Source organism: Scylla paramamosain, chromosome 16, assembly GCF_035594125.1.
Source record: "Scylla paramamosain isolate STU-SP2022 chromosome 16, ASM3559412v1, whole genome shotgun sequence".
NCBI classification, from domain to species: Eukaryota; Metazoa; Arthropoda; class Malacostraca; order Decapoda; family Portunidae; genus Scylla; species Scylla paramamosain.
In genome coordinates, this window is record NC_087166.1 from 16470 (window position 1) to 40000 (window position 23531).

The window sequence follows — 23531 nt, forward strand, 5'->3', positions numbered from 1 at the left end:
TTGAACCTTCCCACGAAGGTAATGAATGGAGTTTTGATGCAATGAGCCACAGTTACTTAAAACACTCAACAAATATAACACCTGCCAAAAAAATAAAATAAATAAATAAAATCAATCAATAAATAAAGATAAAAACGCGAGAAAACCTTTAAATTATCACAACGCGAAATATACACACACGCTAAACTGGATGCGTCATTAATTAATATCCCCCCAATAGTTTATAGCCCCTCCCCTATTCATTGCTCCCCCCCTCCCTGCCTTGAGGAACACCTTCACTTATGGCCTGCTGTTGGGTCAGATTTGAGCCATTTTAACCTCGAATTACATACAATACATACATACATATCGTCTCCTTGCAATAATTATAATAGTCTTCCTGGCTTAATTTTTGTTTATTCATTATTCCTTATGTATTTATTAATTATTTGTCATTTGTCTAATTCCTTGTTTTATTTAGCCTCGGTATTTAACTAAGCATTTTTTTTTTTTCACTTTCTGACTGTGGCCCTTGCAATGAATGGCTTAATTGTTTATTTACTGTTCCTTACGTGTTTATTGATTATATGTGAGTTATTTATTTGATATTCATGATTTTTTTTTTTAACTTCGTATTTCTTTATATGATAGTTTTATCTTTTCGTGTTTTCTGGCTTAGGTTTTGTTTATTACTCCTTGTTTGTGTTATTAGGTGTGTCATTAATTATTTGTCTTATTTCTCGTAGTTTAATGGATTTTTTAGCACTTTAATTATTAGAGTTCCTCACCAGTCATTTTATTCGAGAGAGAGAGAGAGAGAGAGAGAGAGAGAGAGAGAGAGAGAGAGAGAGAGAGAGAGAGAGAGAGAGAGAGAGAGAGAGTCTAAATGAATGATAAAAAAAATAATAATCAGTTACAGTATTTTATTTATAAACAAGAACAATTCATGATAATAATAATAATAATAATAATAATAATAATAATATTTAAATACAAGGAGGAAAATGTGTAATAATAATAATAATAATAATAATAATAATAATAATAATAATAATAATAATAATAACTGCTTTTATCTTACTCACACAGATAAATAGTTTTATAAATAGTTTATTGACCATAAACATTGTGTACATACACACAAAATTAAATAGAACAGATAAAAATTTCAAAATGTAGTCAGTGACACACAGAAGACTGGTGACAAAACCTACTAAAGCCCATTAAATGATTGGGTGTCTCAAGTTTCCACATCATCAGTGGAGCACTGCTTCTGAGCACTCAGGGATGGACAAGCTTTTCATGGCTTGTGTGAATGGAGACAAGACGTGTAGGGGATTTATTTGTTCTGTTTTTTCTTGTCCTACTCTCTCTTCCTCCCTCTTGACTCTTCCTTTGCTTCATCCTACTCTTTCTCTTGCTCATTCTTTCTCTCTCTCTCTCTCTCTCTCTCTCTCTCTGAACTTTTCAGACATAGCTCCTTATGATTTTTTGGCAATCCCAAACCTGTTGACAGTATCCTTATCTGAGAGCCAAGGAGACCATGCAGAATGTGGCAGCATACCTATCATTGGTTGCAGAAGTGTTTGAGCAGTGGAGTGATGGATGATTGTAGGAATGTGGTGGCACTGCTATCCACCATGACATTCATCCACATAACAGAACCATCTCACATGGTGCATTCAGCCTCAGGGAGAGGAACCTCTGTAGCCTTGGGCAGTAGCCCTTGGTCAGGTTTGCTCCAGAGTCAAACCTGCTTACCATCCGAGAGTACCTTGGGGAGGAATGAGGAAGCCTTTTGCTCTGAACCCATGAAAATTGTTCAACCCTATAAGGGAAAAATATGTATGTTGAACAAATTGATGAGAAATGGAAGGATTAATGGGCTAAGTGTGTTGGATTACAGAGGGCTTTCTTTGAAGGACATTTTGAATGATACCATAATTTTGGCCCTTAGCCCAAGGTTGGATACTTCTGAACCGTTCTTGCATTTTTAAGCTAAGTAATATAAAATGCTCAATTAACAAAGGAAGTATAATGAAAAGATAAAACAAATCAGGAATTATATCAATTCATAGCTTTATCATAGTTCTAAGTCATAAATACTACAAAAATTAGTCAATCTCTTCAGAAATAATTATAAGATAAGCTTTAATAATAAAAAGTATGTATAAATAGATGAAATGTTGTCACCTTGTTGTAAAGTTGAAATTAACAACATATACTGTGTGATTGTGACTAAGTACAAAATTGAAATGTGATTGGAGAAGGATAAAAGTTTTTCATTTGTTTCAGGCAAGAGGTGTGGTTAAGCAAATAGTGAGTCTGTAGGCTGTAGAGAGAGAGAGAGAGAGAGAGAGAGAGAGAGAGAGAGAGAGAGAGAGAGAGAGAGAGAGAGAGAGAGAGAGAGAGAGAGAGAGAGAGAGAGAGAGAGAGAGAGAGAGAGAGAGAGAGAGAGAGAGAGAGAGAGAGAGAGAGGAGGAGGAGGAGGAGGAGGAGGAGGAGGAGGAGGAGGAGGAGGAGGAGGAGGAGGAGGAGGAGGAGGAGGAGGAGGAGGAGGAGGAGGAGGAGGAGGAGCAGCCTCAAGGTACGCGATCTTTAAGAACTCCCAAAAAAGCTGTTCCTCCTCCTCCTCCTCCGGCCATGCCTCCTGCTGAACTAGAGCAAGGGAGGGTATCTCCTGCTTAGCCTTCCTCCTCCTCCTCCTCTTCCTCCTCCTGCTGCTCCTCCTCCTCCTCCTCCTCCTCCTCCTTCCTGCTTATTCTTGCTTTCCTCTCCAGCTTAATGTGATTATTTTTCTTCTTCTTCCTCCTCCTCCTCCTTTTCTTCCTCCTCTTCCTCCTTCTCTTCTTCTTCCTCCTTTTCTTCTTCTTCTTCCTCTTTATTCCATCTGCTTATTCTAATTTTCTTGTTTTCTACTCATTTTCTCCTCCTCCTCCTCCTCCTCCTCCATTTCCTGCATTCTTCCTACAGTTACTTTCTCAGCAGACGCAAGGTAGGCAATGCCTGTCAGTGTCCGGCCTCTACAAATCTTCTCCAAAGGTCTCTATCCATGAAATCCTCATCTCTGGTTATTTCTTGTAGATTTCTTCCTCTTCGTTCAGTAGCTTCTTCAACTCCCTGCATCCATCGCTTCCTAGGTCGTCCCACCGGCCTCCTGCCTAGAGGAACCCATTCCAGAAACTTCCTTGCGTATCTTGTATCTTCCATTCTTCGGACATGTCCATACCATCTCAATTTGTTCTTTTCAATTATCTTCAGTACAGATGTTATCCCTAATCTCTCTCTGGTTTCTTCATTTCTAATTCTATCAAGTCTGGTCACACCTCGGATCATTCTCAGAACTCTCATTTCTGCTGCTTGTATTTGTGAAGATGTTCTTGTTGTCACTGTCCAAGTTTCTGAAACATATAGAAGTACTGGTCTTAGTATTGTTGTAAATATTATGGTTTTAACTTTTGTTGGAATATTCTTATCTTTAAGTATGGGATACAATGCACTGACATTTGCATTGTACTTCTGTATTCTATTTAAAATTTCTATATTCTGTCTGTTTTCCTCATCGAAAAGTACTCCCAGATAACAAAATTTGTTGGTCTGCTTCAGTTTAACGTTTTCTATGTAAATATTACATTCCTCCTTTATTCTGCCAACTTTCATTATTTCTGTTTTTTGTTTGTTCATTCTCATTCCTTCCCTATTTAAAACATCATTCCATCTTGTCATGGCCTCTTGAAGATCTTGTTGGCTTCCTGTCACGACAGCGACATCGTCTGCATAGGCCAGCATGATCTCTTTATCCTCCCTTACACACACTTCCTTCAGGCATCTGTCCATGTATATAATGAATAGCAAAGGAGAGAGCATCAATTATTCAATTATTCAATTATTCCTCACACACACACATACACACACACACACACACACACACACACACACACACACACACACACAGGTAATAACAATAATATCTACCCTATATTGTAATGCACATTTTCATAATCACCACTGAATCATCATCATCATCATCATCAATATTTTTTATCAATAATATTAACAGTATTTATATATGTACATAGCATTACTATTATTACTACACACACACACACACACACACACACACACGTACATACACTCACCTCTCGGCAGGGGTGGTGGGGAACAGGAGGAGGAGGAGGAGGAGGAGGAGGAGGAGGAGGAGGAGGAGGAGGAGGAGGAGGAGGAGGTGGACGAGGAGGAGGAGGAGGAGGAGGAGGAGGAGGAGGAGGAGGAGGAGGAGGAGGAGGAGGAGGAGGAAGAGGAGGATTAACACTGTGTGAGTGACTGACAGACTGAATGACTAACTCACTAACTAACTGAATGACTGACTAACTGACTGACTGAATGACTGACTAACTGACTAACTGAGTGACTGACTGACTGACTCACTGACTGATACATACATACATACAGACAGACACAAGTACACAAGAATAAAAAATAAAATACATAACTGAAAAATCATTGCAATACACAGACAGACAGACAGACCAATGACAGAAAGACAGACAGATGGAGACAAACTAAACAGATAGATAGATAGTGAAATGACCACACAAAACACACACACACACACACACACACACACACACACACACACACGCACCTGTTGAACATAGTAAGCTGTGGCACCAGGTTCAGACGGCCGCTCTACACAGCCTCGGACGCCTCCTGTGCCAACTCCTTGCATCGAACGAACCTGTGTAGACATGAAAGTAAGCAAGCAAGTGTTTATGGCTAATTATAATACTCAATATGCCAGTATCATCTCCAGCATCACCATCTGCTCACCACTGGGGCCTCTCCTGGGGAGAGTTAGGAGAGTGAGAGAGGGGAGGGAGAGAGAGGGAGAGGAGAGGAAGAGAGAAGGGGAGTCTTGGAGATGGTTTGGGGTGAGTCTGGGATGGTCTGGATACATTGGGAATGAGAGAGAGAGAGAGAGAGAGAGAGAGAGAGAGAGAGAGAGAGAGAGAGAGAGAGAGAGAGAGAGAGAGAGAGAGAGAGAGAGAGAGAGAGAGAGAGAGAGAGAGAGAGAGAGAGAGAGAGAGAGAGAGAGAGAGAGAGAGAGAGAGAGAGAGAGAGAGAGAGAGAGAGAGAGAGAGAGAGAGAGAGAGACTGTGAAAGGCTGGAAGAGGCTGTGAGAAGTTGGGATGGACTGGAAGTCTTGGGGACAGTTTGGGGTAAGTCTGGAATGGTCTGGATACACTGGGAATGAGATAGAGTGAGAGAGAGAGGCTGTGAGTGGCTGTGAATAGCTGGGAGAGGGTGTGACAGGTTGTGAGAGGCTGAGAAAAGACAGTGAGAGGGTGGAGAAAATAATGGGAAACTGGAAAAATGAAAAGGAGAGATAGAAAGAGACACACAGGTAGACAGACACACCTGTAGGAAGGGCTCCTTAATATCCCCTTATCAGCTGGAGGGAGGGCTACAGGTAATAATCTTTTCTTCTTCCTTATCCGTGCCTCCTCCTCGACCTCCTCTTCCTTTTCCTCCTCCACCTCGTACTCCGGAACTGGCGACCCCACCACCGGCACCTCCGACATGGCCTCCTGCGGGATGGTAAGGTAGTTAGGGAACTGTCTGAGTTAGCGTGTGTGTGTATGTTGGTTAAGTTTGGTTAAGTGTTAAATAAAGAATGGTATTTTATATTAATTTCAATATTTATCTACTTATTATCTGTATTTTGAAGATACATATAGCATTTGAACTGTAAACCTTTGTAATTGTCTGTCTCCTGCACACCCAGCTCCTCAACACCCCTGTGCCTGCAAATGGGTCACTGAACATTAAATAAACTTGTCTCAGTCCTCTACATACACACAAGTGGCTGGCCAAACACTGCATCAACACAAACAATGGATAAACAGTGGGAATCTGCTGGTCTGAGTCCCCTACATACACACAAGTGGCTGGCCAAACACTGCATCAACACAAACAGTGAATAAACAGTGAGAATCTGCTGGTCTGAGCCCCCAAAACACACTAGTGGCTGGCCAAACACTAGATCAACACAAACAGTGAATAAACAGTGGGAATCTGCTGGTCTGAGCCCCCAAAACACACAAGTGGCTGGCCAAACACTAGATCAACACAAACAGTGGATAAACAGTGTGAATCTGCTGGTCTGAGTCCCCTACATAAACACAAGTGGCTGGCCAAACACTAGATCAACTCAAACAGTGGATAAATAGTAGGAATCTGCTGGTCTGAGCCCCCAAAACACACAAGTGGTTGGCCAAACACTGCATCAACACAAACAGTGGATAAACAGTGGGAATCTGCTGGTCTGAGTCCCCTACATACACACAAGTGGCTGGCCAAACACTGCATCAACACAAACAGTGAATAAACAGTGGGAATCTGCTGGTCTGAGTCCCCTACATACACACAAGTGGCTGGCCAAACACTGCATCAACACAAACAGTGGATAAACAGTGGGAATCTGCTGGTCTGAGTCCCCTACATACACACAAGTGGCTGGCCAAACACTGCATCAACACAAACAATGGATAAACAGTGGGAATCTGCTGGTCTGAGTCCCCTACATACACACAAGTGGCTGGCCAAACACTAGATCAACACAAACAGTGAATAAACAGTGGGAATCTGCTGGTCTGAGTCCCCTACATACACACAAGTGGCTGGCCAAACACTAGATCAACACAAACAGTGAATAAACAGTGAGAATCTGCTGGTCTGAGCCCCCAAAACACACTAGTGGCTGGCCAAACACTAGATCAACACAAACAGTGAATAAACAGTGGGAATCTGCTGGTCTGAGCCCCCAAAACACACAAGTGGCTGGCCAAACACTAGATCAACACAAACAGTGGATAAACAGTGGGAATCTGCTGGTCTGAGTCCCCTACATAAACACAAGTGGCTGGCCAAACACTAGATCAACACAAACAGTGGATAAATAGTAGGAATCTGCTGGTCTGAGCCCCCAAAACACACAAGTGGCTGGCCAAACACTGCATCAACACAAACAGTGGATAAACAGTGGGAATCTGCTGGTCTGAGTCCGCTACATACACACAAGTGGCTGGCCAAATACTGCATCAACACAAACAGTGAATAAACAGTGGGAATCTGCTGGTCTGAGTCCCCTACATACACACAAGTGGCTGGCCAAACACTAGATCAACACAAACAGTGAATAAACAGTGAGAATCTGCTGGTCTGAGCCCCCAAAACACACTAGTGGCTGGCCAAACACTAGATCAACACAAACAGTGAATAAACAGTGGGAATCTGCTGGTCTGAGCCCCCAAAACACACAAATGGCTGGCCAAACACTAGATCAACACAAACAGTGGATAAACAGTGGGAATCTGCTGGTCTGAGTCCCCTACATAAACACAAGTGGCTGGCCAAACACTAGATCAACACAAACAGTGGATAAATAGTAGGAATCTGCTGGTCTGAGCCCCCAAAACACACAAGTGGCTGGCCAAACACTGCATCAACACAAACAGTGGATAAACAGTGGGAATCTGCTGGTCTGAGTCCGCTACATACACACAAGTGGCTGGCCAAATACTGCATCAACACAAACAGTGAATAAACAGTGGGAATCTGCTGGTCTGAGTCCCCTACATACACACAAGTGGCTGGCCAAACACTGCATCAACACAAACAGTGGATAAACAGTGGGAATCTGCTGGTCTGAGTCCCCTACATACACACAAGTGGCTGGCTAAACACTGCATCAACACAAACAATGGATAAACAGTGGGAATCTGCTGGTCTGAGTCCCCTACATACACACAAGTGGCTGGCCAAACACTAGATCAACACAAACAGTGAATAAACAGTGAGAATCTGCTGGTCTGAGCCCCCAAAACACACAAGTGGCTGGCCAAACACTAGATCAACACAAACAGTGAATAAACAGTGGGAATCTGCTGGTCTGAGCCCCCAAAACACACAACTGGCTGGCCAAACACTAGATCAACACAAACAGTGGATAAACAGTGGGAATCTGCTGGTCTGAATCCCCTACATAAACACAAGTGGCTGGCCAAACACTAGATCAACACAAACAGTGGATAAATAGTAGGAATCTGCTGGTCTGAGCCCCCAAAACACACAAGTGGCTGACCAAACACTGCATCAACACAAACAGTGGATAAACAGTGGGAATCTGCTGGTCTGAGTCCGCTACATACACACAAGTGGCTGGCCAAATACTGCATCAACACAAACAGTGAATAAACAGTGGGAATCTGCTGGTCTGAGTCCCCTACATACACACAAGTGGCTGGCCAAACACTGCATCAACACAAACAGTGGATAAACAGTGGGAATCTGCTGGTCTGAGTCCCCTACATACACACAAGTGGCTGGCCAAACACTAGATCAACACAAACAGTGAATAAACAGTGAGAATCTGCTGGTCTGAGCCCCCAAAACACACAAGTGGCTGGCCAAACACTAGATCAACACAAACAGTGAATAAACAGTGGGAATCTGCTGGTCTGAGCCCCCAAAACACACAACTGGCTGGCCAAACACTAGATCAACACAAACAGTGGATAAACAGTGGGAATCTGCTGGTCTGAATCCCCTACATAAACACAAGTGGCTGGCCAAACACTAGATCAACACAAACAGTGGATAAATAGTAGGAATCTGCTGGTCTGAGCCCCCAAAACACACAAGTGGCTGGCCAAACACTGCATCAACACAAACAGTGGATAAACAGTGGGAATCTGCTGGTCTGAGTCCCCTACATACACACAAGTGGCTGGCCAAACACTAGATCAACACAAACAGTGAATAAACAGTGGGAATCTGCTGGTCTGAGACCCCAAAACACACAAGTGGCTGGCCAAACACTAAATCAACACAAACAGTGAATAAACAGTGGGAATCTGCTGGTCTGAGCCCCCAAAACACACAACTGGCTGGCCAAACACTAGATCAACACAAACAGTGGATAAACAGTGGGAATCTGCTGGTCTGAATCCCCTACATAAACACAAGTGGCTGGCCAAACACTAGATCAACACAAACAGTGGATAAATAGTAGGAATCTGCTGGTCTGAGCCCCCAAAACACACAAGTGGCTGGCCAAACACTGCATCAACACAAACAGTGGATAAACAGTGGGAATCTGCTGGTCTGAGTCCCCTACATACACACAAGTGGCTGGCCAAACACTAGATGAACACAAACAGTGAATAAACAGTGGGAATCTGCTGGTCTGAGCCCCCAAAACACACAAGTGGCTGGCCAAACACTAAATCAACACAAACAGTGAATAAACAGTGGGAATCTGCTGGTCTGAGCCCCCAAAACACACAAGTGGCTGGCCAGACACTGCGTCAACACAAACAGTGAATAAACAGTGGGAATCTGCTGGTCTGAGCCCCCAAAACACACAAGTGGCTGGCCAGACACTGCATCAACACAAACAGTGAATAAACAGTGGGAATCTGCTGGTCTGAGCCCCCAAAACACACTAGTGGCTGGCCAGACACTGCATAGGCACAGATGGGGAGCTGGTTTGGCCTGACAGCACCCTCCAGTATTCATGTAAATTCTGGCTACCATTTGCAATTCTATTTTGGGGAGCCACACCTCAGAGAGTCTCTTTTATTGAAGTTTTGTCCCCCCACGGCTGGCTGGCCTACATAACAAAATAAATAGATAATGTTTTTTTTTGTCAGTTAGAAGACTTTTTCATCTCTACCTGTTGAAATAAGATTATCTCGGAAAGTTTAAAAATGATGCATTACTACTACTACTACTACTACTTACCCTGAACAATACCTCATCCTCAGCATCAGAGGACGGCCCCTCCCCCTCCTCACTGACTAACTGTTGTTGTTGTTGCAGTTGTTGTTGTAACAGAATCAACCTCTTCCTCTCCCTCTCTCTCTGACGTGCCTCCCTCCTGGCCTCCCTCTCTCTCCTCCTCCTCTCCTTCCTCTCCCTCCTCTCTTGCTTCTCTCTCTCTCTCTCGCTGCTGCTGCAATCTCTGGGTCCACCATGTCCTCGTTGATCCTCGGGATTTGCTGCAAAAGGAGGGAGAGAGTGAGTGAGTGGAAGTGGGAGAGAGGATGAGAGAGAAGGGTAAAACTATTATTGTAAGAGAGAGAGAGAGAGAGAGAGAGAGAGAGAGAGAGAGAGAGAGAGAGAGAGAGAGAGAGAGAGAGAGAGAGAGAGAGAGAGAGAGAGAGAGAGAGAGAGAGAGAGAGAGAGAGAGAGAGAGAGAGAGAGAGAGAGAGAGAGAAATATGTAGCAGTAATAATAATAATAATAATAATAATAATAATAATAATAATAATAATAATAATAATAATAATAATAATAATAATAATAATAATAATAATATCTAAAACATTCTCTCTCTCTCTCTCTCTTTCTCCTAGTGCAACCTACACTCATAAATTATTTCTTGCCCCAAAAAAGCTAATGTGGAATAAGACAAAAAGTAACAAGTCCGAACATAGCAGTGGATCTTAAACTCCTAGAAACTGGAGACATTACTGTATTCCAGACCTTGGCGTTTGTATACAAAGCTCTTAATACAAACACAAGAGACACGGGCTCATGATATTCAGTTAAGACAGACAGGTAACTTGAGGACACCCTTCTGCTGAACCTCCTGTGCCCAACAGAGTGTCGTCTCACGAGGAACCAAGCACTGGACCCGGCTCTCGGACACAGTTAAAAACAAACCATTACATTCCTTTAAATTACTGATAAAACAACACTTAACAAGTAATTATTCATTGTATTTATTAGTTTTCAAATTGTAATCAGCTCTACTATTATAAACATATGTAATTGTTTGTAATTTGTAATAGTTATTATTATTATTATTATTATTATTTACTTTTGTTATTGATATAATTCTTTTTTGCATGTATCTATAATTTGATTGGGTTAAAGTTATGAATTACTTACTAAATAATTATGTACTGTCTTTTTCTTTTTTTTTTCATGATAGCTGAATAAAACACTGGTCTTAAACCTTAGTGTAAAATATTCATTAGTCCACAAAGACCTTGTGCTCCATGGACTGGCCATCACATATCAGAATGTCTATATACCAGTCTGTCTGTATATATTAACACCAATATATATAAACCAATATATATAATTTAATCAATCAATCACTCTGTAAGGAAAATATAGACAAATAAATACAATAACAACAGATGTATATACACTCTCTCTCTCTCTCACCTGCTGAGGAGGGAGATAAGCCAAGCCACAGCTAACCCAGGTGTGTGTGGCCCACCTCCACCTCCCATCACCCCCGCTGGCAGCACCGCAGGGGGGCAGGAGGGGGTGAGGGATGACTGGGCAGGGGTCACAGGGAGAGGGGTGGCTGGGGCAGGGGTCTGGGGCTGGGGTCGGGGGAAAGCCTGGGACTCCGACCACTTGCATGACCCGACCAACTCCAACAACTTCTGCCCCTAATACCTGCGTGTTGTCAGCTGGAACAACCTGAGAGAAAGGAGGTGCTCAGAAGTAGTAGTAGTAGTAGTAAGATTGATTTTCTATCTCTGTCTCTCCTTTCTGTATGTAAAAAACTTTCTCTCTCTCTCTCTCTCTCTCTCTCTCACCTGTATGACATTCCCTGCCTGCACTATCATGGGGAAGTGGGGCTGCGGGGCTGAGGCATCTTGGGGCAACACCTGAAGCATGTTCCCCACTCGAATAACCCTTGTTGTGGCGGTGGTGGCAGTGGTGGTGGTGGCGTCAGTCCCCTCGGCTGCATCGTAAGGTACTGGAACTGTTGGGAGGAGGGGGTTAGTTTGGGCGGCCACGCCCCGGGGACTTAGCCTTGGGAGGAGAGCGTGCCCAAAGGGGGGCAGGGACCGGTTCTTGTAGGGGCTGCGGGCACACGCGGGAGGGCGGCCCTGGGGAGAAAGCTACTAGATTCGTTCAAAGCATATCTAAACCTAACAGAACACTATTTACAAATAAACCCACCTGTTATAATTAGCTTGTGCAACAGTTTGAGGGCGAAGGTAAGGAGTGAGGAGCCACTGCTTACAGGGATAGCCACTGTCCCCGGGAAGGTAGCATCCTGCAGGTACATGTTGTTCCTCAAACATCAGTTTGAGTGCTGACTTATCTAGTATTCTTGCATCGTTGACTGAGCCAGGCCACCTTGCCACAATGTCAAGAATCTTATAGTGAGCATCAAATACTACTTGCACATTTATGCTGTGATAGCGTTTCCTGTTCACATATACATGTTCATCGACATGAGGAGACACAATTCTTATATGAGTGCCATCAATCACTCCCACAACACCGGGAAACTGAGTTACTTGCATGAACTCTGCCTGTTTTTGCTGCACTTCACGCTGGGTGTGAGGGAAAGCCACGAACTGGCAGATTACTTCTGGGTCAGCCAGTGCATCAATTGTCTGTGATATTGCACGGCTGATAGTGGGCTGCGTTGTTCCAAAATCATCACAACTGCACTGTTGCATTTTTCCTGTGGCTAAATATCGTAATGTGATGGCTACCATCTCAGGGGTCAAGGCTCTATTTCTTTCAGTTTTACTTTGCAGCTTGTCTCTCACTATATCAGTCACTGCAACAATACCAGCACGGTCCAATCTGAATCTTTTCAGTAACTCAGCATCGTCGTACTCAGCGAAAATATCTCTTCTCACTCTGTAGGTGCGCCGCTGACGTTGTTGTGCCGCCTTCCTGCTAACGGCTGGGTTCATCATGCTCTAAATAAATTTTCCACCTACCTTTAATAATCTGTTGGAGGTAACTTGTGGAAAGAGAAAGAAAAGTGCATTATTTTTATGCAATAATATTTTTAATTTTTGAACTTGAAAATGCAATATACTTTAATTCAGATATTTAAAAAGTGAACATACGTTTTAACCCAGCGGGTGCTGTAAACAGTACGTTGGCGGTTCACACCAGTTCAGAAGTAAGGTATCTTAAATTGCACTCGACAATGTTGTGAATACTTTAAAATGCTTGAAGCCATACTTGATGCCTTCCATAACGTGTAAAGTAAGAAGTTAGCCTGTGTTAAAAAGTGGTGATCCCTGCAGATTACCAAGGCATCCAGTCTCCCAGCAAGTGCCAAGAGGCATTCATTCAATGCTCCGCTGACACCAATTTGCCCAAAGGTATGCATTATATGTGGAAAGTACATTACGTACGGTGTAGAGGTGGTTGTCTAGTGATATAAATGGTAAGGTGGTGGTGCTGGTGATTGTGATGGTACTACACTGTTATTACCGTATGTCAGTATATTGAGGCTTGATATCACTTTTATTAATGTGCCAGTATTTCATTACCTATCTTATGAAATAACACTAGCTCTTGATATATTCTTTTCTACAAACCTTTAACAATAATTGAAACGTTTTTTTTAAATTGAATTCAATGCCTTTTCTTATTGATGAAAATAGGAAATAATTATGGCTACCACTGGCTAGACACGCCATACCTTGCCTTGAGTTTAGGTATGGTTAGGTTAGGTTTGATATGGTTGGGTGTAGTTAGGTTAGTTTTGGGTATGGTTAGATTACACCAAGTACAGTTAGGTTAGTTTGGGTGTGGTTAGGTTTGGATGTGGTTAAGTTAGTTTAGGTATGGTTAGATTACAGCAGGTATGGTTAGGTTAGTTTTGGTGTGGTCAAGTTAGTTTAGGTATGGTTAGGTTACAGCAGGTATGGTTAGGTTAGTTTTGGTGTGGTTAAGTTAGTTTAGGTATGGTTAGAACCTTGGACAAAAAATGAGGAACATCACTGAACCAAAAGATTTTTATTTATTTATTTATTTATTTATTTATTTAATTTTCTTTTAATATTTCAATGAAAATTAGCAGTATTACTTATATCTGTCGACTTTCCAAGAGGGTTAGAGAATGCCTCAAGCCATTTGTAAGATAAGATTACACGTAAATTGCTTGGTTTAAGAGAAACTGGCATGTTAGTAAAATGAATCTTTACTGTCATGTGAATCAATATTTATAAATACAAAAAGTTTAAATCTCCAAGAACAACCTGTGTTTTACAGTAATGTGGGTAGCCCACATGGGACCCATAAAGTAGCCCACAAAACACCCACATGCCTCCCATTATCCAATGTTGGCTGGGTATATATATATATATATATATATATATATATATATATATATATATATATATATATATATATATATATATATATATATATATATATATATATATATATATATATGAGGAGGCAGTAGACATCTGCCTAAATGATAATTACTACCAGTGAGGTCTAAAGCACTGTTCAGGGGGTGCTGTGAACTTATCATTAAACCCAGCTGTGACCTCGCTGAACGTTTCCCTTTGTGTCTCACAACACAAGGGGGCAGTCATAGCCTGCCCTCTAAAGACAACTCTCTTCCTCCACACAAAACTACAAGCACCTAATAACACACACACCCTTCACTCAAAAATTTTAAAATCATCGTGGCGACTCCTACACCAGCCTCGTAGTCCCTATCTGGGGAGGGGACCATAAATGTCCCCAGGTCAGACTGCCTTTCTGTCAAAGACCCTAAGTGTCTTGACACCCCCTCAACTTTTTCTTCATTAACTTCTGCAACATTCGCAGTCAAAGATCTAATTTTCAATCTGTAGAACACCACCTCTCCTCTTCTAAACCTCATCTTCTTTTCCTCACTGAAACTCAGGTGTCTGAGGCAACTGACAGTAGCTCCTTTTCTGTTCCCTCTTACTTTCTCTATCCTTATTTTCAGTCCAAAGCTGGATGCTGCGTTTATGTGCGCAATGATTTAACCTGCTCTCGTGCCCACGCTCTTGAATCTTCTGAGTTTTCCACCATCTGGCTACGACTACAGAGTCACTCTCATACTAAATTTATCTGTGCTGTATACCTCTCACCTAACTCCTCTGATTATAAGAAATTCTTTAACTACTTAACTTCCAAAGTGGAGCACATTCTGACCCTCTTCCCTTTTGCAGAGATCTCCATTCTTGGAGACTTCAATGTTCACCACCAGCTTTGGCTTTCCTCTCCCTTCACTGACCATCCTGGTGAACTAGCCTACAACTTTGCTATCCTCCATGACCTAGAGCAATTGGTGCAACACCCTACTCGTATTCCTGACTGTCTTGGAGATACACCCAACATTCTTGACCTTTTCCCCCAGCCTCAGCCCCAGCCCCAGCCTTTTCATCCCAGCCTCTCCCAGTGCATCCTAGCCTCTCCCAGTCCATCTCAGCCTCTCTCAGTGCATTCCAGCCTCTCCCAGTCCATCCCAGCCTCTCCCAGTCCATCCCAGCCTCTCTCAGTGCATTCCAGCCTCTCCCAGTCCATCCCAGCCTCTCCCAGTCCATCCCAGCCTCTCCCAGAGCATCCTAGACTCTCCCAGTCCATCCCAGCCTCTCCCAGTCCATCCCAGCCTCTCCCAGTGCATTTCAGCCTCTCCCAGTCCATCCCAGCCTCTCTCAGTGCATTCCAGCCTCTCCCAGTCCATCCCAGCCTCTCCCAGTGCATCCTAGCTTCTCCCAGTCCATCCCAGCCTCTCTCAGTGCATTCCAGCCTCTCCCAGTCCATCCCAGCCTCTCCCAGTCCATCCCAGCCTCTCTCAGTGCATTCCAGCCTCTCCCAGTCCATCCCAGCCTCTCCCAGTGATAATAAAGCAATTTGGATTTAGGAGAGGGAGATTGTGTGTTACAAACTTACTGAGTTACACTTAGATCTATAGAAAACTGTTATCAAATGGCATATAACATTTTATGTTATATGCCATAATTTATTATGGCATATAATAGATTATTATTACAGATGCCATTTCTTAAAGAAATGGCATCTGTTTTTTTTTTGTTTTTTTATTATTCTCTTTCTCTCTCCCCCTCCCTAAGGCAGTGCTCCTCTTGCAAAGGAAAAATAAATAATTAAATAAAATAATTAATTTACAAATCAAGGGCTGGATTTGTGTCTGTGGAGGCCTGTGGGCAGCCTGAGTGTGGAGGCCATCTACCTGAAATATTTATATTAATATTTTTGTATCTGTATTCCATGCAGTTTTTAATACATATAATATATTATAGTGAAAGGAACATATTTATTTAGTGTAAATGAAACAAGTGGTTATTTTGATAGTAATAAAAAAAATATTTAGTTCATAGAAAACTAGTGTTTGATTAATTTAAGTTTCTTTCACTTACAGAATATTTATGTGGGAGACTCCTCAGATTGTGGAGACCCCAGATTGTGGAGGCTCCTGGGCAGCTGGTCTTTTTGTGGACTCCTAAATCTGGCACTGAACAAAATTCTCTCTCTCTCTCTCTCTCTCTCTCTCTCTCTCTCTCTCTCTCTCTCTCTCTCTCTCTCTCTCTCTCTCTCTCTCTCTCTCTCTCTCTCTCTCTCTCTCTCTCTCTCTCTCTCTCTCTCTCTCTCTCTCTCTCTCTCTCTCTCTCTCTCTCTCTCTCTCTCTCTCTCTCTCTCTCTCTCTCTCAACTCTCAACCACTGGATGGTATATCAGTTCACACAGCAAGAAGCCAAGGACCCACCGAGGCTGTCACTTGGAAGAGGTCATTGTTGTTGCATCCAGCATCCCAGCCTGACTGCCTAGACAGGTCCCGCAGGTTGCTGAATGGCAGAGGTGCAGGCTGCTCCACAGCAAGATGTGAGACCAGTGTGGCAGAGTATGATGTGTACACAATGAGGGACACACTGTAGCCAACCCAGTAGATTACCGGTGCTGCAGTGCTGATTGGGTAGGTGTTGGAGCCTGAAGGAGGAAGAGGAGGAGGGAAAGATGCCATGAAAAGGCAATTTTAAGACATGGAGGATGATGCAAAGGCAATTTAAAATCTTTGAAAGTAACACATCTTTTTAAATTTAAAAATGTAGAAAAGACCATTTTAAAATGTTTCAGAGATGAAAATGCAATTTAAGAGTTTTTCTCATCATTTCTAAAAGATTTATATCTCATATCTTACTAAGAAAACTGTTGATATCATCATATGAAGAGAACTACTGATAAAATTAAATACATTACTTGATATCCATATCAGTCATATTAACACCACTTGCTTATATTGCTCATGCCAGAACTAATTCAAGTTAATATCAGCTCAATTATGAAAATACACCAGGTATCATGTAAAGTTTCCCAGTTTTAAATCTATCCTTTAATAACTGTCTTTCTGTATTCCCATCTTATCAAACATTAAACACCACTACCCTTGCATTCAACTTAGTCTCATACCCCAACAGGTCCTCACCCTGCTGTAGGAGGGCTGGCAACATGTACCAGCCATCTTACCAAACACTAAATGCTCCAACACTTGAACTGACCAGTCTTACACCTCAACAGGTCCTCACCTTGTTGTAGGAGAGCTGACAACATGTACCAGCCAGCAGCAACTCCCATGCTAACAGGCTTCTCCCCCGTGGGTATGTAGCACCTCTGGAGTCGCTCGATGAAGAAGAGGATGCTGGCGAGGCCTGTCGTGTTAGCCGGGATGCGCCGGTACAGAGCTGTGTCCGTTGGGGTTGTGTAGGCAAGCATCTTCTTGGCAAGGTCCTCGTAGGTGGCCGCAAACAGTTTACGGCTGTGGGATGAGAACTTGTCTTGTGAATGTGACGTTGGGGTGAGTGTTAATCTGATTTTGTGTTACTATGTTCTGTGGGGAGTGGGTGTTAATGTGATTTTTTGTTAACTGAATGCTGTGTCTGACCTCCTGAGGTGTAGTATGGTGGGCCACAAGATTGTCCCTTTCCACTAGGGGCTGACAGATGATATTAAGAGTGTGAATGTGTGTGTGGTGCCTTGTTTGGGCCATTTTGTGTGTGATTGCCAGCCTGATGTATAGACAGCTAAATCGTTAATAATAATGAAGTTAAGAGTGTGAATGTGTGGTGATTTGTCTGCGGTGTCTTGGGGAGGATTGTTGGCCTGGTATATAGATAAATAGATTAGAATTTGGATTAACAGTGTCAATGTTGTATGTGAGTGTATAGTGTAGTGTCTGGGCCACCCTGTATAGGACTGCCAGCCTGGCATATAGATAGATCAATCTAATTATTTGACATTTCATATTCTGAACATTTTGCTGATCCAATTAATCTGTTAAGGGAGCACTTTGTTCAACATCTTTAAAATATTATTTGATCATCACCTGTATCTCTCACCTGATGATATAGATAGGCTGGGTGTAGGTAACAACTTTCAACCTCTCCTCAGTGATGGACAATTCAGAGACAGTGAGGTCAGCTTCCCCTGACTGCAGAGCTCCTACCGTGCCCGTCCACTCGTTGCTTGAGTTGTCCTTCAGTTTCCCGTAGGCATAACCTTCCAGTACATTGAAACTGACTCTGTACAAGAGAGAGAGTGGGAGAAAAAATAGTGTTGTGTATTGAGGGAAAAGAAAAATTTCTGTCTTGTCTTCTCTATTTAGGAAAGAAAAGGAAAAGGGCAAGTAGTGTCATATGCATGGAGGAAAAGGAAAATTATTCTCATATGCACTGAGCAAAAAGGAAAAGTACTGTGATATGTACTAAGGGAAAGGCTGGGTGTACTGAAGGGAAGGAAAAATACTGTTGTCGTATTTATTGAGGAAAAGAAAGAAATACTGTCGTATGTACATTTTTTAATTGCTAGAAAGAAAAGTGAAATATACATTTATATGTATAGTTTATTTTTCATATCAGTCACAAGTATGGATGTTTGTTTCTTCTTTTTCACATGTACAGCTACCTCCTCAAATAGCATGTATTTTCAAAATTTCAAGCTGCTGTGATGATGAAAAAAGCCTGAAAGAAAAATGACAAGGAACAAAAAGTAATGAGAATAAGTTTTGTGGCAACTATTCATTAGGTGTCACTTTTCACTCCTCCACTTAGACCGGTACAGTTGAACGCAAAATGTGAAAACTTACGAGAAATTGTGTGCATCCCTTAGTGCAGTGACAATATCCCCCACAAAACCAGTGATATTTCTTTGACTGGAGGTTAGTTCAATAATTTTGAAGGCTGGGATTAATTTTAATGAGGGATGAGAGGGTGGAAGTGACTGGAGTATAGGTTAATAATTCTACCAGCTGGAAAGGATTTTGAGGGTCAGAGGAGAGTGATTGGATATTAGCTTGATAATCGTGCTTGGTGAGATTAATTTTAGTGAGAGACTAGATGGTGGGAGGATGATATTTAGAGGTTAGTTTGGTAATTTTGCCAGTTGGTATTAATTTTTAGTGAGGGATGAGGGTGTCAGAAGAATGTGACTGGAGGTTAGTTTAATAATTCTGAGGGTGGGAGGAAAGTAATAGGGGGTTAGTTTAATTTTGGTGATGGATGAGAGTGTGAGTGGAAAGTGTAGCTGACCACATAATTTATCAAATAGTACAAGCATGTACACATTCTTAATAATGTTCCATGTTAAGATATACTAAACATGAAGTTACTCCACAATATATGATGGTGTAAATTACGAATGGTTAAAGTCGAGACTTGTTTGATGATGGCCTGTTTGCTTGCTCCCCTTGGACGTGCGGCAAGTGCAGCAGCGTTCGACCGTTTCTCTAGGGGCAAGCGACACCTCCTGGTGGGGGACTTCAAATCTGCTGTCGCTGCCTTCGAGGTGTGTCTGTTGCTTAGGTGTGGTATGTGTTGCATGTTACCTAGTTGTGTTGTTTTCTGTGTTGTTAATTGTTTCATATCATAGTGAAAGTAAACACCAGGTTTAACTGACACTCCTTACCACTCCAGGAGGCAACAGAGTCCCTGGTGGAGCTGTGTGGGGAGCAGGCGCCCGAGTGTGGTGACGCGTACTGCCGCTGTGGCCGTGCATTGCTGGAGCTGGCACGCAAGGAGGCAGGGGTGCTGGGGCCAGATCTGGATGGTGCCAGTAGTCGTGTGTATTGCTTGGTTATTGTGTTAACGTGCTGGAGTGTGCACAGCCAGGAGTGTTTGGGGAATGAAAATAAAAGGAGTTATGGATGTTTAAAAATGCATCTTTTGAGAGCTAAGTATACAAGAAAGTTGGTGTGTTTGGGGAATGAGTAAACAATGAAGAAATGTTTTGAGGAACTGGGTGTGCAGAGGCAGGAGTGTTTGGAGAATGAGAATACAGGAAGACAGGAATGATTTGGGAATAAGTGTACAAGAAAGGAGTGTTTGAGTGACAATATATAAGGAAGAGGTGTTTTGAAAATGAGAGTACAAGGAATGAGCATTTTGGGAGTTAATATACAAGGAAGCAAGTATTTAAGGGACTCAAGTATACAAGATTATTTTCCTGTCATATGTCATTATACAGTGTTTTTCTTTGTTATATACATCATTCCCTTTCACTTTTCATATCTTGTGTTCTCGTCATTCTGATGTAATGTTACAGATAGAGAATGTTTGGTGTCAAATTTTCACTAATTTCATATGTGTATAAACTTTCATTTCATTGACTTTTTTTTACTATTACTACTATATTTGCTTGCTTTTTAAACAAGTCTTTTCTTTCAGAGGAGGGAAGCACAGGGGAAGAGGAGGACGAGGAAGAAGAGAGTTAAGAGTCACAAGAGGAGGAGGAAGGTGGAAAGAAAGAGGAAGGAGAGGAGGAGGAGGAGGAGGAGGAAGATGGAGAAGGAAAGGAGAAAGATAAGAAGGAAGGAAATGCCGCAGAAGGAGAAGGTGAGTTGTTAATAAGGTTTTGTGTGACAAGTTTTCTGAAAATTTTATTTGTTTACATGAAGTTTGTTTTGTATATATTACTCTTAATATACTACTTCTCCCACCACATGCAATTTGTCTGTCTGCTGTTGTGGTTCTTTCATTTCTTGTTCCCTTTCCTGAATATACCATTTCCTTAGTTTCATATCTAGTACCCTCCAATAAAATTTCTGCTTCTCGGTCTCTGTACTTCTCTCGTTTTTTTTGCTTGGCTTCATTCCTCAGATCCTTCTCTTTTTCCCTTTCTTCCAAGTTCATATCTCTTTTTTACCCAAAATATTCTTGTATTCTGAATTTTCAGCCAGCTTCCCAGTTCTCACTAGGATCTCCTTTACTGTAACTTGGGATCTCATTCTCACTTTTAATGGTCTTTTACCTCCTTCACTATATTTTCCAATTCTATATGCTTCTTCCACTTCTCATTCCAGTCCCTGTTCTTCACCTTGGACCATTGTAATAATTTTCCTTACCAACTCCTCTCTCTCTCTCTCTCTCTCTCTCTCTCTCTCTCTCTCTCTCTCTCTCTCTCTCTCTCTCTCTCTCTCTCTCTCTCTCTCTCTCTCTCTCTCTCTCTCTCTCTCTCTCTCTCTCTCTCTCTCTCTCTCTCTCTCTCTCTCTCTCTCTCTCTCTCTTATTCCCTTTTCTTCCTTTCTTCCTTCCCTCCTATCTTTGTTTCTCCCTCCTCTCCTACCTCCTCCTCCTCCTTCCTCCTCCTCTCTCCTCCTCCTCCTCTCCTCCTCCTCCTCCTCCTCCTCCTCCTCCTCCTCCTCCTACCTCCTCCTCCTCCTCCTCCTCCTCCTTCATTCTACCTAACAAGAAATAATAGATTCAAGATTATACCCAAACGTTTTAAATCCCACATAGGCCAAACATTTTTTCTTTAATCGTATAGTAAATATATGGAGTAAACTTCCTGCAGAAATTGTGAACAATATTGAAATTGTGAAAGCAATATTATTGAATCAGTTCATCCTAAACATTTGCACTTTGTTTTTCCACAGAGCAATAAGAAATTAGAATTGACAGAGAAACCAGACAAGGGACTGCATTTGAAGAAGCACAAGAACCAAGAAATTACATCATTCAATGAAATGACAACATAATCTAAAGTAAGAATTTACATAGCTTTCATTTTGGTTTACATTCTGAAAGGTAACAGTAACATGGATATGTTTTTATATTGAAATCTTTCTCTGATTGCATACAAATGGTACCAAATCAACAAATAATAATGTAATACTTAGAAGCTGGGAATTCAAATCACTGGTAGATAAAATGAACCACCATTCTAGAGTGTACATAACTAAGGAATTAATATACTGGTTAACTGTCACACCAGCATGAACAGAATAACAACAATTGTTGAGTAGAGTCTGTAGGAGGCAGGGAAGGAGGCATGTAGTCAGTTTTAGAGAGCAGTTATTATGAAATCAGCTGTAGAATATTCCTAAGATGCAATACTACTGGAGTCTGTCAGCTTGAAGACAGTTTATTAAAGAAGGGAAGTTCATGAGATATAAAGCCTTTGATTATTCAGTTTCATTTCCAAAGTAACATTTATTTATTGGTGTGTTGCTTCCTGTAAATAGTAAAGCCTTGACAGCACTGCATCTCCTCACACCACGCTGTAACTGTTGAGAGAACCATAACCCCTTAGAGAGAGGAGGAGGGAATCCTTGGTTTATGTTCAGTAAAGCCCTGTATTCCTTGTCATTGGCAATGTAGAATGGAGGCGTCATTGGTTTTATGTTCAGTAAAGCCCTGTATTCTTGTCATAGGCAATGTAGAATGGAGGCGTCCTTGGTTTATGTTCAGTAAAGCCCCCGTATTCTTGTCATGGCAATGTAGAATGGAGGCGTCCTTGGTTTATTGTTCAGTAAAGCCCTGTATTCTTGTCATGGCAATGTAGAATGGAGACGTCATTGGTCACATTACTGTTCTAATGTAATCTAATGTAATCTAATGGAATCATGAAGGTGTAAAAATGCAGGATATGGATGGGATGCTACATCAGCAGCTTTTGTCATTAAGGGTGGTAAAGTGAAAGATTTGTTAATCACTTTGGTCTTTAGTTGATGCCTTCTGGTGAGGCTTTCCTGTTTAAAACTTGGCATAATATATATAAAATGATGTGGCATGTTAAACAAGTTAACTTACTGCCTTCTTGTGTCTTTCACAGATAGAAATCAAAAACGTCACAAGACAGAATAGTGAGCTGCATGCACTTATCACTGAGTATAAAGTCACTCCCTCAGAGGAAAAAGACAAGGATGGCATGTCTTCATGTGAGAACTCAGAAGCTAAATGTGAGCTACCATCCACATGAATATATATTTGTATATCAAACTGACATTCTCCTTGGAGGGAGGCTTTCCAAAGTGCACACACACACACCACACACACACACACACACACACACACACACACACACACACACACACACACACACACACACACACACACACTACACACACACACACACACACACACACATCTCTGCATCAGGACTCAACAGCCAGACTGATAAACAATTACTTCACCCAAGATGATCAGCTGATAGGATTAGCTGTGGATGAGCCTCCTGTGGTGACTAGGAGTACAAAAGCCAGCAGCTAATTTTGGGAGCTGCCAGTCATCATGGTCCTGGTGTCTGAGGTGCTGCTTTTGCATTTTCCCAGTCATGGGATGAGGCTACATCACATTTATTCATTCACAGTTGCTCTTAGTTATCTCTGTTACAAGTTAAAATTTTTCCTGGCTCCACAGACATTTCTGGTGCATCTAACCCTCTCTCCATTGCCCTTCTATTTCCCTTAGTCTTATACCCACTTCTTACATTACG

The 23531-nt window shown here is 42.0% G+C and overlaps 2 protein-coding genes across 3 annotated transcripts in view; one reads left to right on the forward strand and one right to left on the reverse strand.

Moving 5' to 3' along the window:
- Positions 1-888: 888 nt before the first annotated feature.
- On the reverse strand, positions 889-12737 carry LOC135107843 (putative nuclease HARBI1). 2 transcript variants are annotated; one of them, XM_064018129.1, is made up of 7 exons: positions 11971-12737; positions 11601-11770; positions 11218-11481; positions 9784-10040; positions 5398-5567; positions 4625-4717; positions 889-3380 (listed from the first exon to the last, which is right to left on the reverse strand). In XM_064018129.1, exons 1-2 carry the CDS (start codon positions 12723-12725, stop codon positions 11737-11739), a joined length of 789 nt encoding a protein of 262 aa, XP_063874199.1. In that variant the 5' UTR covers positions 12726-12737; the 3' UTR covers positions 889-3380; positions 4625-4717; positions 5398-5567; positions 9784-10040; positions 11218-11481; positions 11601-11736. The 2 variants fall into 2 exon arrangements, with proteins under 2 accessions (XP_063874199.1, XP_063874200.1); XM_064018130.1 differs by having other exon boundaries at positions 5734-10040; positions 11971-12731.
- Positions 12738-18837: 6100 nt separating this feature from the next.
- Positions 18838-23531, forward strand: part of LOC135107844 (nuclear autoantigenic sperm protein-like) — a 6623-nt gene continuing 1929 nt past the window's right edge. The window contains exons 1-5 of the mRNA XM_064018131.1: positions 18838-19604; positions 19733-19877; positions 20483-20650; positions 21691-21798; positions 22869-22995. Coding sequence (XP_063874201.1) covers positions 19458-19604; positions 19733-19877; positions 20483-20529 — 339 coding nt within the window. The 5' untranslated portion in view covers positions 18838-19457 and the 3' untranslated portion in view covers positions 20530-20650; positions 21691-21798; positions 22869-22995. The remainder of the gene's footprint in view (positions 19605-19732; positions 19878-20482; positions 20651-21690; positions 21799-22868; positions 22996-23531) is intronic.